The following is a 12,005-nucleotide window of genomic DNA, read 5'->3' as shown; positions in this document are numbered from 1 at the left end:
AATTGTGCCGCGCACTGTGTCTGTAGTCGTTCCTTCACGTTGTAAGGTGTGCTGTAGGTTCCGCGAGATGCGGGCGCACTTTGACGTGCGCCGTGCAGGCGAGTGCCTCCGCTTGCTCCACTTTGGGTCAGAGAGCAAGCGGATTGCAAAGTCGAGGAACCACACGCACCTCTCCTTTCTGAACGCATCGCTGTCAGCACTATCACCGACGGGGAGAACGCCGCACCGGCAGCCGTCGAGCATCTCATGTTGGCCATATGCCAGCCAGAGCGTGGTGGAAATAGTAAAACAGACGCACGGGCGAGAGCGACAGGTCCAGGTCGCAGGTGGTGTAATATTTTGTGTGAGGCGCTGTAAAAGTCGCTTCTATCTCGAATCGAGGGCACCAATAAATATTACACAGAGAAATCTCTCATGAGACAAGTCCCAGCTTCTCCAACAATCGCTTATTCTCGCGGATGTTCTCTTGCACCCAAAGCTCATACTCGCTCAACTCGTCTGCGGGGTCGTCAAACTCCTTGAGGTTCAAGTACTTGTAGAAGGGCACTCCGGTCCTCGACACGCGAGTCTCGAGCCAGCTGCCGCTGCCGCTGGAGCGGTGCGCCGTGACGCCCATGCGGTCCAAGCGCTCATAGAGCTCCGTGCGGACGGACGGCTTCCCGATCGCCGCGAGCACCTCCGCCTGGAAGGCTTCAAAGATGTTCAAGCAGATGGTCTGGGCGACGGCCGCGTACTGTGCCGTCAGGCGGCCACGGAGCTGTGGCTGCTCGTGCGCCTCGTAGGAGAAGGAGGCGAGTTGCTCCATCGGATGCAGCCTGTTCACAGGAGGAGTGTGAAGCGCGCACAGATCTCGAGGGAGAAGGTGGCGAGCGGGTCGCCTGCGCAAGTGGCCGTAGTCAAGCTGCCGGACCTGGGCGGGGGTGAGCGGCAGCTCGCGATCCTTGAAGTGCTCGGCGACGCAGAGCAGGGTCCCCGGAGTCGTCAAACTGCCGTACGAACTCGTTGGCGACCGTGCGCCGTATTGGTAGCCCAAGCTGACGACGTGCGAGTCGCTCGTCGCCATGCGAAACTTGGGGGCGTTGATGAAGAGGTCCGGGCTGGATTCCTGTGAGAAGTCCTGCAGAATGGCTCGCAGCGGCGTGGGCGCGACGGACTGCGGCGGCGGCGGCGTAAAGCGGTCGAGCGCGGCCCGGTCTCGAAAGCCCACCAGGACAAGCCGCTGGCGGGCGCTGGCGCAGCGAAACTGCGAGCCGGACACGACGAAGACCTTGCAGTAAAAGCCGAGGCGCTCGATGCGGTCGAGGGTGATGTGGTTGAGCAGGGCCGGGACGTTCTCGCAGATCAGGCACTTGTCCTCGAGCAGCAGCACGTCGCGGCGGTCGCACAGCGCTTTGGCGAGCAGGTCAAAGTTGTCGCCAAAGTGCACGTCGTCAAAGCCAAGGCCATTGCCGGCGGGCGAGAAGGGCTTGCAGCAGAAGCCGCAGTAGATCACATCCGTCGAGCGGCTCACCCGCGGGTCCTTGCCCATCCTCCAGATGTTGTCGAGCGGCTCCTTCGAGCGGAACGTGGCCACGTACTGTGCGCGTGCGTCGCGCGCGCTGTCGCAGGCGCCGACGCAGAGGCCGCCGCCGCGAAGGCCGACGCGGGTGAAGCCAAAACAGGGCCCGTGCGCCCAGTCCTGTGCGTGGGGCTTGGGAGGGGTGGAGAGCTTGGAGGGCTCGGAGGGCTCGGAGGGCAGAGAGGCACGAGGGTGGCGCTCTCGTGAGGGCTCGGGATGGCTCACAAGGGATACCTGGAAGGTGAAGCGGGCGGTGGCGTACGCCTCATCGCTGGCAAAGGGGGCGATGGCCACCGGCGGCACGACCGCCCTCTGGAGGTAGGCCGGAGGGCGGTCGTCACGCACGTCGAGGTAGACGTCGGAGCACTCCTCGCATGTGATCTCTATGGCGGTGGAGTCGCTCAACTCCTTCTGCTTGAGATGCCACCCCGATCCCACGCGCTGCGCGCACGAGACGTGCGCGGCGTGGCGGCACCCCGCGCCCTGCCCTCCGCAGAGCACGAGCCCCGCGGTGTGGTTCCGGTCCAAGCAGCCCGGCGCGGTGCAGCGCCAGCCGCTCCTCCTCACCGCCTCTATCACATCGCGCCTGCGGCGGGAGTCGCGATACCTGCTCTTGAGGCACGCGCCGCAGCCCGACCCGCGGCGGCACAAGCTCCCCGACTCGTGCTGCGGCGCGAGCGGGTAGTCGAAGTAGCCGTACTCGATGCAGGACACGTGAGCGAAGCGGCCGCTTTGCTGCCTGCGCAACGCGCCGCCCGGGCTGGGGCACAGGCTGCAAGCGGGCGGCGTGGCCGGCCGGCCTCGCAGATGGAGGCAGACGTCGCACTCGAACCGGATGGAGTCGACCGCCGCGCGCCCAAACTCTTTTCCGGTTGCGTTGACGCCATAGCAAAACATGTGCACGCACAAGCCGCAGCCGTCGCAAAAGACGAGGTGATTCACAGGGCCCGACTCGGAGCCGTGGCGGTAATCGGCGAGGCAGCATATCGCGCAGTGCCGCGCGTTCTCCTCCAAATCGCGCGCCGCCCCTTCCTCCGCGACCACCCCTTTGCTGCACGTGCAAGCCGACTGCCACACAGAGGCGTGAAGCTGACCTGGCGACCGCCTCACGAGCCACCGGCACTCCACCTCCTCCTCCCCGGCCGCCTCGCCCAGCCGCTCCTCCTGCTGCGTGCCGTCGTCGTAATGCACCGTCCTCTCGCCACCGCCGCCTTCAAAGCCGCCGCCGCCGCCCGCCTCGAAGTCGTCTGCCGTGCCCCAGAACCACTTCCTGTCGCCCTCCCACCAGACCTGCACCCGCCGCGCGAGAAGCTTGCGGCAGCCGTCGTGCAAGCGCGCCGTGCAGCCGGGCTTCGCGCACGACACCGGCTCGAGGCTGCAACTACTGCCGCCGCCAGCCTCGTCGCCAGCGCTGCTGACTGTGTCGCCGCCAACGCTGCTGCTACCACCGCGGCCACTGCCGCCGCCACCGCCACCGCTGCCGCCACTGCCGCCACTCACGCCACCTCTCCGCTGTTCGCCCCGCTCCTCCTTGCCCTGCTCCTCGCCCTCCTCCCCGTCAGAAGGCCCGCCGACGCCGCAGAGGATGCATCCTCTGCGTAGCCCCACCTGGCAGCCGAGCGAGTTGCAAGCCCAGCCCTCGCTCCCAGCCGCGCACCGAACAGAGCTCGAGCCGTCCGGCACCGTGTCGCACGGCGGCCGCCTCGCCAGCGCCGCCCTCTCGGCGAGGTCTCTGTGGCGCTCGCACACTCGCAGCCCGGCCACGAGCGGGTGCGGCCTGTTTGCGGCAGTGCAACATCCCGGAATCGCGCACTCGGCGGGGGGGTCGGTCGACCTCATATAGACCACGCCGCCCCTCCGCCGAGGCGGCGTTGGCGTGGAAGCCGACTGTGCGGGCCGCTTCTTGCCGCGCTTGGTGGGTGGGTTTATCAGGGAAAAGGGTCGCTGCGAGCGCCGCCTCCGAGTGGCCGACGCGTTGCCACCGGGAGAGCACGCAACCTGCAGCCCTGTGAGGGCAGCCTCCTCCAGCCCGGAGCCGGCAACTGCATCGTCATCGGACGACGACATATCCCACCAGTCCACGGCGGGTGTGCTCGCCTCGAGCCCGGAGCCGGCAGCAGCGCCGTCACGAGCGGTGGCAGCCTCGCCGTCGCAGCCGCCGCTGCTGCCGCTGCTGCTGCCCCCGCCCCCACCGCCACCGCTAGCCCATGAGGATCCGTGCTCGCGGCCTGGCTGCTCCAGCGAGGCCTCCGAGTTGGATTCCAGCTGCAGGCCGTCCTCCGTCGCCTGCTGCTCCTCCTCCTCCTCCGCTGCCTGCTGCTGCTGCTGCCGCTCCTCTACCTGCTCCTCCTCCTCCGCCGCCGCCGCCGCCTGCTGCTGCTGCTGCCGCTCCTCTACCTGCTCCTCCTCCTCCGCCGCCGCCGCCGCTACCGCCGCATCGGTAGCCGTCAGCGCTAGCGAGGGTGCCGCGGGCTGCGCCTCCGCGTTCACAGCGGCGTTGTTAGCCATTGCGGCGGCGGCGGCGGCGGCAGTGATGGAGGAGACGGGCGAATACGGAGGCTGCGAGTCCACCCATTGCGTGAGGCGTGCCCAGGTCCAAAGCGTGGCCCCATCTCGGTACGAGATCTGCCACTCGTCTCCCGTCGTCCTTCCGCCGTACTTCCGAAACTCGACGATCTCCCCGCGCATGTGGGTGTTCAAGTCGCGCCGCCATCCAAGGATGGGCCTGCCAAAATCAGGGCAGGCCGGACGTCCTGCGGCGCGCGAGGAACGCTGCTTTTGCGCGATCGGGAGGCTCATGAGCTTCGAGGCACAAATGGCGCGAGTGCGCGAGAGGCCGAGGCCGGTCCAATTTCTTCTGCGTGTAGTACGGTGCGAAACCGAAAAGGGTATACCATACCCCGCAAAACCTTAACCCTCCTGGCGCTCAGAAATTTCGAACCCCGCGGATTGTGTCCCCTTCCACGGCTGGTATATGCTTGCGTCGCTGCCACTCCCGGAAATTCGCTAGCCTCATCTCGTCTTATCATCATCTGGTCTGATGTCGCTGCCAGCCCTTGTGACGCTAGTGTTGGCGGCGGAGGGCTACCATCTTCCACTCCGAGGCGGCGTTGCCTCAACACAAGTGGCCCACCCCTCACGCCCGAACCTGCGCGGTGTTTTTGGGCAGCACACTGCTGAAGAAGCGGCCAATGATCTGCCGTCGGACGGGTCAGTCACGGCATCGCCACAAGCCCATAGATCATCGGAAGCAATCTTCCCTACCTTGGGCACGTCCATTTCTCGGGCCCGACTGCTTCTGCTCGCGACCGCTGCGCTCTGGGGCACGTACCCCGTGCTTCTTCGCGCCGTCTACTCGACTGGCATTCCATGCCCACCCTCTGTCGTGTCGGCGGTGCGCTGTACAGCACGTACTCTCTACACCTCCCTCGTCATCGGCCATATCCACCGTCGCCTCGACTCACAGCCTCGCCGCCTCCTCGCCCTCGCGCAGGTGCGGTACGTGCTGATGGCGACACTGTCATCGGGCTTGGTCCTCGCGCGCCGTATGCGGCGGCCGCAAACGAGCGGTGAGGGCGAGCGCTCTATGAGTCGGGCCGCCTTTTGCCTCGCGACTGCAGAGCTCTCGCTAATCGGTGCAAGCGGGAACCTCCTTTCCGCCTGGGCGATTGCCCGGCTGTCGGCGGCTCGCTCGGAGGTGCTGATGGCGACGGTGCACGTCTTCGTGCCACTGCTGCAGGCGCAGTCAACCCTCGTCCTGTGCTTTGCAACCCCCCTCCCTCTGCCTCGCACTCCCCCCCCCCCCCCTATCAGGCGCTCACGCTGCCCTCCTCTCGAGTCGGAGGCCGCACCTGGCTCTCCTGCGGCCTCTCCTGTGCCGCGGTGCTCTCGGTCGCTCGCAGGCACGCGCTCTCCGATGCGTGGAAACGCAACCACCCTCGATCCACAGCACGAGTGGACATTGCACTTGACCGTGACGCGTCCGCGACGCGTCCCTCAGATCGGCGGCGAGCGGCGACGCCTCCCTCCTCGCCTCCTCTCCCGCGGATTCGCTCGCCCCAGCCGCGCTGCTGTGCTCCGCGCTGCTGTACTCGCTCGGCCGCGTGCGCTGCTCTCACTGGGTGAGCACTCTTGGACGCTAGATCTCGGTCAGATCTCGGCTAAATCTCGTCCAATTCTCGGCGCAATCCCGGATGAATCTCGGCCAAGGTGCAACGCTTTGACGCGGCGCAGCTCAACCACGCACGCATCCTCGGCATGGCACTCGTGGCGTGCAGCGCGGTGGCCGTCGCCGCGGCCGGCGGCGGCGCCGCCGCCACCGGCCTCGCCGCCGTTGCCTTGATCTCTCCTCTGCAGTGGGGGCTGCTGCTGCTCTCTGTGCTCCTCTCGGGGTACCTCGGCTCGCGCTGCCTGTTCGAGGCGCAGCGCACGATGCACGCCTCGTCGGCGCAGCCCTTCCTCGCGCCGCAGCCGCTCTTCGCCGCGCTCTGGGCGCCTCCTCCTTTGTTTGGCTCATCGACCCCTGCACGCTGTGAGGAGCCGGTGTCCACGCTAGGCGCGCTTCCTCCTCGGCGAGGCCATCGACCCCTCCCTCGTCGCCGCCGGCGCCCTGATGGCGAGCGCTGCCGGCATCGCCTCCACCGACACCGCCGCCGGCGTCTCCTCCACCGACGCGCCTGCCACGCGTCCCGTCGCGGCTGCAGTCGCTTCACCGGCCGCCGCTGCTCCCGAATGCCCAAGCGAGAGCTTAGGCGCGCATCGGCCGAGGCTTGCGATGCCGGTGGCGGCGGCGGCGGCGGCGTCGGTGCCGGCGGCGGCGGCGTTGTCAGTGGCGGCGGCGGCGGCGGCGGCGTTGCCAGTGGCGTCGGCGTAGCTCTGATTTGGGCGGGACAACGGGTGTCCAGCTCATGGCTTGCAGCCGCGCCGAGAGCACGCCTGTATCATTCTCGTCTATTTGCACACGTCCCGGGTCCCCTGTGAACGCCGCCCGGCGGGCGAGATCGACTCTTCGGTGCTGCGGTAGAGAGCCGACCGGCCGGCGTGTGGCGAGATATGTGTGCCGATGTCGTGTTGTCGAGACACGAGAGCCCCCGGTCGCGCGGTCGGCCCCGGTGTGTGCGGTGTCCGGTGTGCGGCGGCGAGCGAGCCGTGAGTGTCAGGTGTCACACAACCTCCACGCTCCAGTCAGAGCTGACAGTTTCACGTGACAGCTGTCTAGGCTCTAGCGCTCTGCCTCTGGGAACCTGCAACCTCATCCTCGAGACTGTGTGTGTTGTAGTGTATGCTCATGCGTCATGGTGCCCTGCGCGGCTGTATTAAATGTACTACTTATGAGCACAGCTCTCAGGGGCTAGCCTGTGTGCCGCGCTTCTCCCTATGCCACAGGCGCAAGTCAAAAGCGAGACCCGACACGACGAGACGAGCGCAAAATGCCCGCCATCTGGGAAAAACGCCAACAGCGGCTGTGCGCGGCGGGGGCGGTGAGCGCACGCCGAGAGCGATTGCAGGCAGCGCAGCAGGCAGCCCACGGGACGCCGCCCACAAAAGCGCAAGGATCGCCGGCGCAACCGCAATGTGGCGGCGCTACTGCGCGGCGGCGGCGAGAGGCAGCCGCTGGCGCTGGATGACGTCGCGCGCCGTGTCCACCTTGCCGTCCCGCAAGTCGAGGTAGACGAGCGCGAGCTGCGCCTGCTCGCGACGAAGAGGGCGCGTGAGCCAGACACAGACCACGGCAGGGCGAGAGACGCGGCACGAACGCGCCGTGCGGCTCTCGGCGCCGCCGAGCGACATGGCCTGCGCGACGCACGCGCGCGCCTGCGCCAAATCATCGCGCAACACGTGCACCGACGCGAGCGTCGCGTAGAGGCCGGCCGCCGCCTTGCCGTCCCCCAGCGCCGCCCTCTCATACCACACGTTGCGCACCGGCTCCAGCTCGTTGCCCTCTCCGGCGGGCGGCGCCTCGGAGGCGGCCACGACGCCGCCCATCGCGTCGGAGAGGGCGAGCGCCTCCCGCGCGTGCGGCGCCGCCTACCGATCGACCAGCCCACGCCACTCATCGACGGACCCAGCAGCCCCCCTCCCTGCGCGCGCGAGCCGCCACCTCGGCGGAGCGGTCGAGGTGGCAGAGCGCGTCGCACGCGAAGGTGTGCGCGTGCGCCTTGAGGTTGTGGGCGAGGCCCTCGCACGCGAGCAGCGCCTCGCACCAGCCGAGCGCGGCGAGCGGGTCGGCGAGCACGAGCGCGCACCACGCCAGCTGCAGCGTCGCGACGCGTCGCACCGTGTGCACCTGCAGCGCGTACTCGTCCGCCTGCGAGAGGGTGCCCTGCGCCGCGCGCGCCACCAGCGCGCCGTGCGCTAGCCCGCCCGCCGTGCGCAGCGCCTCGTCGCACTGTGTGATCGCCGCGCGCAGGCACTTGACGCCGTGCTCGAGCGTGGGCGCCGCGATTGCGCTCTCCGTCGTCGGCTGAGGCGGCGGCTCCTCAGACTCGTCGGCGATCTCCGCGGCGGCGAGCCGCTCGCCGACCGGCAGCAGCAGCCGCCGCCTCCCCCCCACGCCGAGCATCTCGCACCCGACCGCGGACGGGCGCGAGCCGGCGCGGCCCGCGCGCACCGCCTGCTCGCGCTCGAGGTGCGCCGCGATGCACGCCTGAGGCGAGGGGCGGCGCCACACGTCAGTGTGGGGCAAGGGCCGGGCCACGCCGCGCATCTCGGCGCATCTCGCGCCTCCCCCGCGCGTAGCCAGGCGCGCGGCTGGCGGTGCAGCAGCTTGAGCGCCGCGTGGAAGCATGCGAAGGCGGCCTCCCCCTTGCCCGCGAGCAGCAGCTGCAGGCCGCGGTTGTACTCGAGCTCGCTGCGCCGGTCGCACGAGAAGTGCGTCAGCGGCACCGCCTCGCCATTGGCGGCCGGCGCGCAGAGGCTCGCGTTCTCGCGCAGCGCGCGCCCAAAGTAGAAGGCTGCGGCGGTGTGCCGGCGCATGCTGTGGTGGATGCAGCCCATGTTGTTGTAGTAGAGCGCGGCGAAGTTTGGGTCGCGCTCCGACCGCTGGTTGCAGTTGGAGAGCAGCTTCATCGCCTTGCGGTAGTTTTGGCGCAGCGACTCGTTGTTGGCCTGCGGGGCGAGGGGGGGAGGAGCGCCCGCGGCTGGGACGAGGGGGGCGAGGGGATTTGGGGGCGTGGCGGTTGCGGCGGGGGCGACAGGCTGGGAGACATGTGTCGCGGCGCCTTGAGGAAGAGCCCGGTCGTGTCTTGCGCGCAAGCGTTGAGGGTCGTCTTGATCTCGCGCTTGGACGACTTTGAGGAGCGGGCGAGCAGCGCGAGCTTCGCCTTGTACAGGTTCAGCGCCGATCGAACCTCCTCGGGCGAGATGTCTGTCGGCGGCCGCCGCGCCGAGCGCTTGTTGGGCCAGTCGCTCGGCAGCGACGAGGCGCCGTCGGCGGAGTCGCGCGACTCGGCCGAGCCGTTCTCGCGGCCTCCGTCGGACTTGGTGAGCATGGCGTAGGAGCGCTCGAGGTAGGCGAGCACCTCGGCCGCCTTCTCCAGCTGCCGCTGCAGCAGCTGCGGTGGGGGCGGGGGGCGCAGGGAGGTGGGCTGCGAGAGAGAGGGGCGAGGCCGAGAGCCAGAGCGAGGGATATTGGGAGTTGAGGGGTGCGCCGGTCCGCCGTGCGCGAGGCAGAGCGGCGCCTGAAGGTCGAGCAGCAGGAAGCACGAGCGGAAGGCGAGGAACTCGTCCACCGGCTCGATCTGCGCAAACATGTCGTCGAGGACGGCGCGCGCCTGCGAGAGGGTTCCGAGAGGGTTCCGAGCAGGCTCCGATCCAATCCCTCTCTCGGTGGTGCGCGGCGCTGCGCCTTGCCGTATTGCTTGAGCTGGTACAGCACCACCGCGCTGTTGTACGCCAGCAGCGACGGGTCTGCGTCCCCCACCAGGTCACTGCCGATCGAGTCGGACGCGTCGGCCTTCTCGCGCGCCTGGCGGCGGCGAGGGCGGCGGCGGTGAGGGCGGCGGCGGCGAGGGCGGCGGCGAGGGCGGCGGCGGAAAAGGAGCGGTGGCAGTGATGGTGGCGTTGAAGGCGGCGGTTGTGAGGGTGGTGATAGTGGTGGCGGTGAGGGTGGCAGCGGTGAGCTAACGGGCGTGACCAGGTTGGGCGAGAGTGCGGATGCAGACGGGAGGAGAGCGGCAGCGGAGCGGGGGCTCTATTACCTCCTCTACTCGCGCCCGAAGGCGCTCCAGCACTGCGAGCAGCTTGCGTGGCTCTTTGCAGCCGCCCATCGCGTAGTCGGTGATGGCCACATTGTGCAGCACTTTTGGGTCTGCGCACGCGCGCAGGGCGCGGTCAGGCACTTGTTGCGCAGAGAGAGAGGCAGCGCAAAGCGCAAGCGGCGACGCACCCTGGTCCCGGCTACTGAGGATGCCCTGCAACAGGGAGTGCGCCGTGGCGTGGTCGCCCTCCGTGTAGGCGGCCGCAGCGGCGGCAGCCTCGGAGGGGTCGTCGGGCATGGGTCAGGCAAGCGCTGACAGAGCGCTGACAGAGCACAAATCCGCGGAAGCGAAGAAGAAGAAAGTCACCGCTTTGCGCAGGTAGGGACCCTGTCCTCCTCCCCTATGGGGTTTTTATGTTTTAGGTATGTTGCCACGCTGCTTTCTTTCTTTTTCAAAGAATGGGCTCGATGAGACGAAAACAAATGTGGGCCCGAGAGCGATATGCCATGTCCGCCTTGCGGTTGTTTCATAACATCGAAGGCTAAGCTCAAAAACAACTTCATAACACGGGAGCCTCGTAGCCTACCCTTCCGCTCGCTCTCCCGCTCCGAGCTCGCGCACTCCGCCGCACTCGTTTCGCCCATGCCCAAGGAGATCAAGGTCAAGCGTCGCGGCGGCGACGGCGGCGGCGCGGCCGGCGGCGGCGCCGCCGCCTCGAGCAGCGCGCCGTACCACCGGCACGTCGGCGTGCAGCTGCAGCACTCGCTCGGCCAGCACCTGCTCAAGAACCCGCTGGTGACGGCAGCGATGATCGAGAAGGCGTCGATCAAGAGCACCGACGTCGTCCTCGAGATCGGCCCCGGCACCGGAAACCTCACCCTCAAGCTCCTCGAGGCGGCGAAAAAGGCGCTCGCCAGCGCACACCGCCTTGCGCACACAAACCGCACACGCGCATTGCGCCCCGCACCACCGCCGCACACAGCACGGCACATGCGGCGCTCTCGCGAGTGGGTGGCCGCGGGTGGTCGCTGCGTGCCGACCGCAAGAGCGATTACGCGGCTCCAGACACTCCCGGCCCCACACAGCTGCGCCTCTCTCAAGGGAAGACGAACCTGGATGACGAATCCGACGCCTCCGCCGCGGGGCTCCCCCGCGGCGTGGCAAGCCTGAGCGAAACAACGAGGCATTTGTCTGATGAGACACGGGGGTGGCAGAGTCCCCAGCCGGACACACACGCACGCGCGCGCGACACCGCCGCTTTGGGTCTCCGAGGCTCGGCTGATCCGAGCCTCGCCTTCGGCCCCGGCCGACGCCCATCCGTCCGTGGCCCCACCCCTGAAGCCAGACCGTACCGTGGCCTCGCTAACCACCCTCGCCACCCAAGCCGCGGGGGGCGGTCAGTAGGCGCACGCACAGTAGGCACACCACAGCGGTCAGTAGGCACTCGCACACCACAGCCACACTCCCCCCCGCCACAGCCCGCCCCTGCCCTGCCCGCTGGCAGGTGGTCGCCGTCGAGCACGACGGGCGGATGGTCGTCGAGCTCCAGAAGCGGCTGCACGGCACCGCAGAGGGGCGGCGGCTGCAGCTGATCCACGCCGACGTGATGAAGGTGCGGGGCGCAAGCACCACCTCTTCCGCACCTCGGCCTCACCTCGGCCGCACTCGGCCGCACTCGGCCGCACCTCGGCCGCACCTCGGCCGCACCTCGGCCGCACCTCGGCCGCACCTCGGCCGCACCTCGGCCGCACCTCGGCCTCGCTCCGGCGGTCAGGTCGAGCTCCCCTTCTTCAACCTCTGCGTGGCCAACATCCCGTACCAGATCTCGTCGCCGCTCGTCTTCAAGCTGCTCGCCCACCCGCAGGTGCGACACACGGCCCACCCGCCGCCGCCCCCACGCTGATATGCCACGCCCACGCCGGTATATGCCACCACCTCGGCCTCACCCCCTCACCCCCTCACCCCCTCACTCTTGTACGTTTCTCTTGGCACCTTGGAGCTGCTGAGGGGCGCGACAGGGAACATATGGCCTTGAGTTATGGTACGCCAACTCAGGATGTGGGCACCCAGCTGGCTGTGTGTCTTGTGAGCCCTTTGTGACTGGTGCGTCGCTCGGGCGAGCCGTCATCTCCTGCTCTAGCGTCCACCCTTAACCCGCTGGTGTCCAGTCCAGAGCCTGGCTGGTCTACACCTTTTCTACCAAACCTACCTAGCCTCTCGACTTCTTTTTCCCACATCCAAAACAAATC

The 12,005-nt window shown here is 68.3% G+C and overlaps 3 protein-coding genes across 3 annotated transcripts in view; 2 read left to right on the top strand and 1 right to left on the bottom strand.

Moving 5' to 3' along the window:
• Positions 1-5,144: 5,144 nt before the first annotated feature.
• Positions 5,145-5,700, top strand: EMIHUDRAFT_197462 (hypothetical protein; the record flags this gene model as incomplete). Its single annotated transcript, XM_005767236.1, has 3 exons — positions 5,145-5,270; positions 5,372-5,478; positions 5,559-5,700. The coding sequence occupies 3 exons, from the start codon at positions 5,145-5,147 to the stop codon at positions 5,698-5,700; spliced, it is 375 nt and encodes a 124-aa protein (XP_005767293.1).
• A 1,441-nt stretch (positions 5,701-7,141) lies between these two features.
• Positions 7,142-10,053, bottom strand: EMIHUDRAFT_461640 (hypothetical protein; the record flags this gene model as incomplete). Its single annotated transcript, XM_005767235.1, has 7 exons — positions 7,142-7,585; positions 7,659-8,204; positions 8,282-8,665; positions 8,908-9,330; positions 9,435-9,524; positions 9,757-9,866; positions 9,945-10,053. The coding sequence occupies 7 exons, from the start codon at positions 10,051-10,053 to the stop codon at positions 7,142-7,144; spliced, it is 2,106 nt and encodes a 701-aa protein (XP_005767292.1).
• Positions 10,054-10,398: 345 nt separating this feature from the next.
• EMIHUDRAFT_197460 (hypothetical protein) overlaps positions 10,399-12,005 on the top strand; it is a gene marked incomplete at both ends in the record, with an annotated part of 2,613 nt that continues 1,006 nt past the window's right edge. The window contains 3 exons of the mRNA XM_005767234.1: positions 10,399-10,416; positions 10,510-10,767; positions 11,261-11,368. Coding sequence (XP_005767291.1) covers positions 10,399-10,416; positions 10,510-10,767; positions 11,261-11,368 — 384 coding nt within the window. The remainder of the gene's footprint in view (positions 10,417-10,509; positions 10,768-11,260; positions 11,369-12,005) is intronic.

This window comes from Emiliania huxleyi (genome assembly GCF_000372725.1).
Source record: "Emiliania huxleyi CCMP1516 unplaced genomic scaffold EMIHUscaffold_5, whole genome shotgun sequence".
Taxonomy (NCBI): Eukaryota; Haptophyta; order Isochrysidales; family Noelaerhabdaceae; genus Emiliania; species Emiliania huxleyi.
This window is presented reverse-complemented; position numbering and strand designations above follow the sequence as displayed.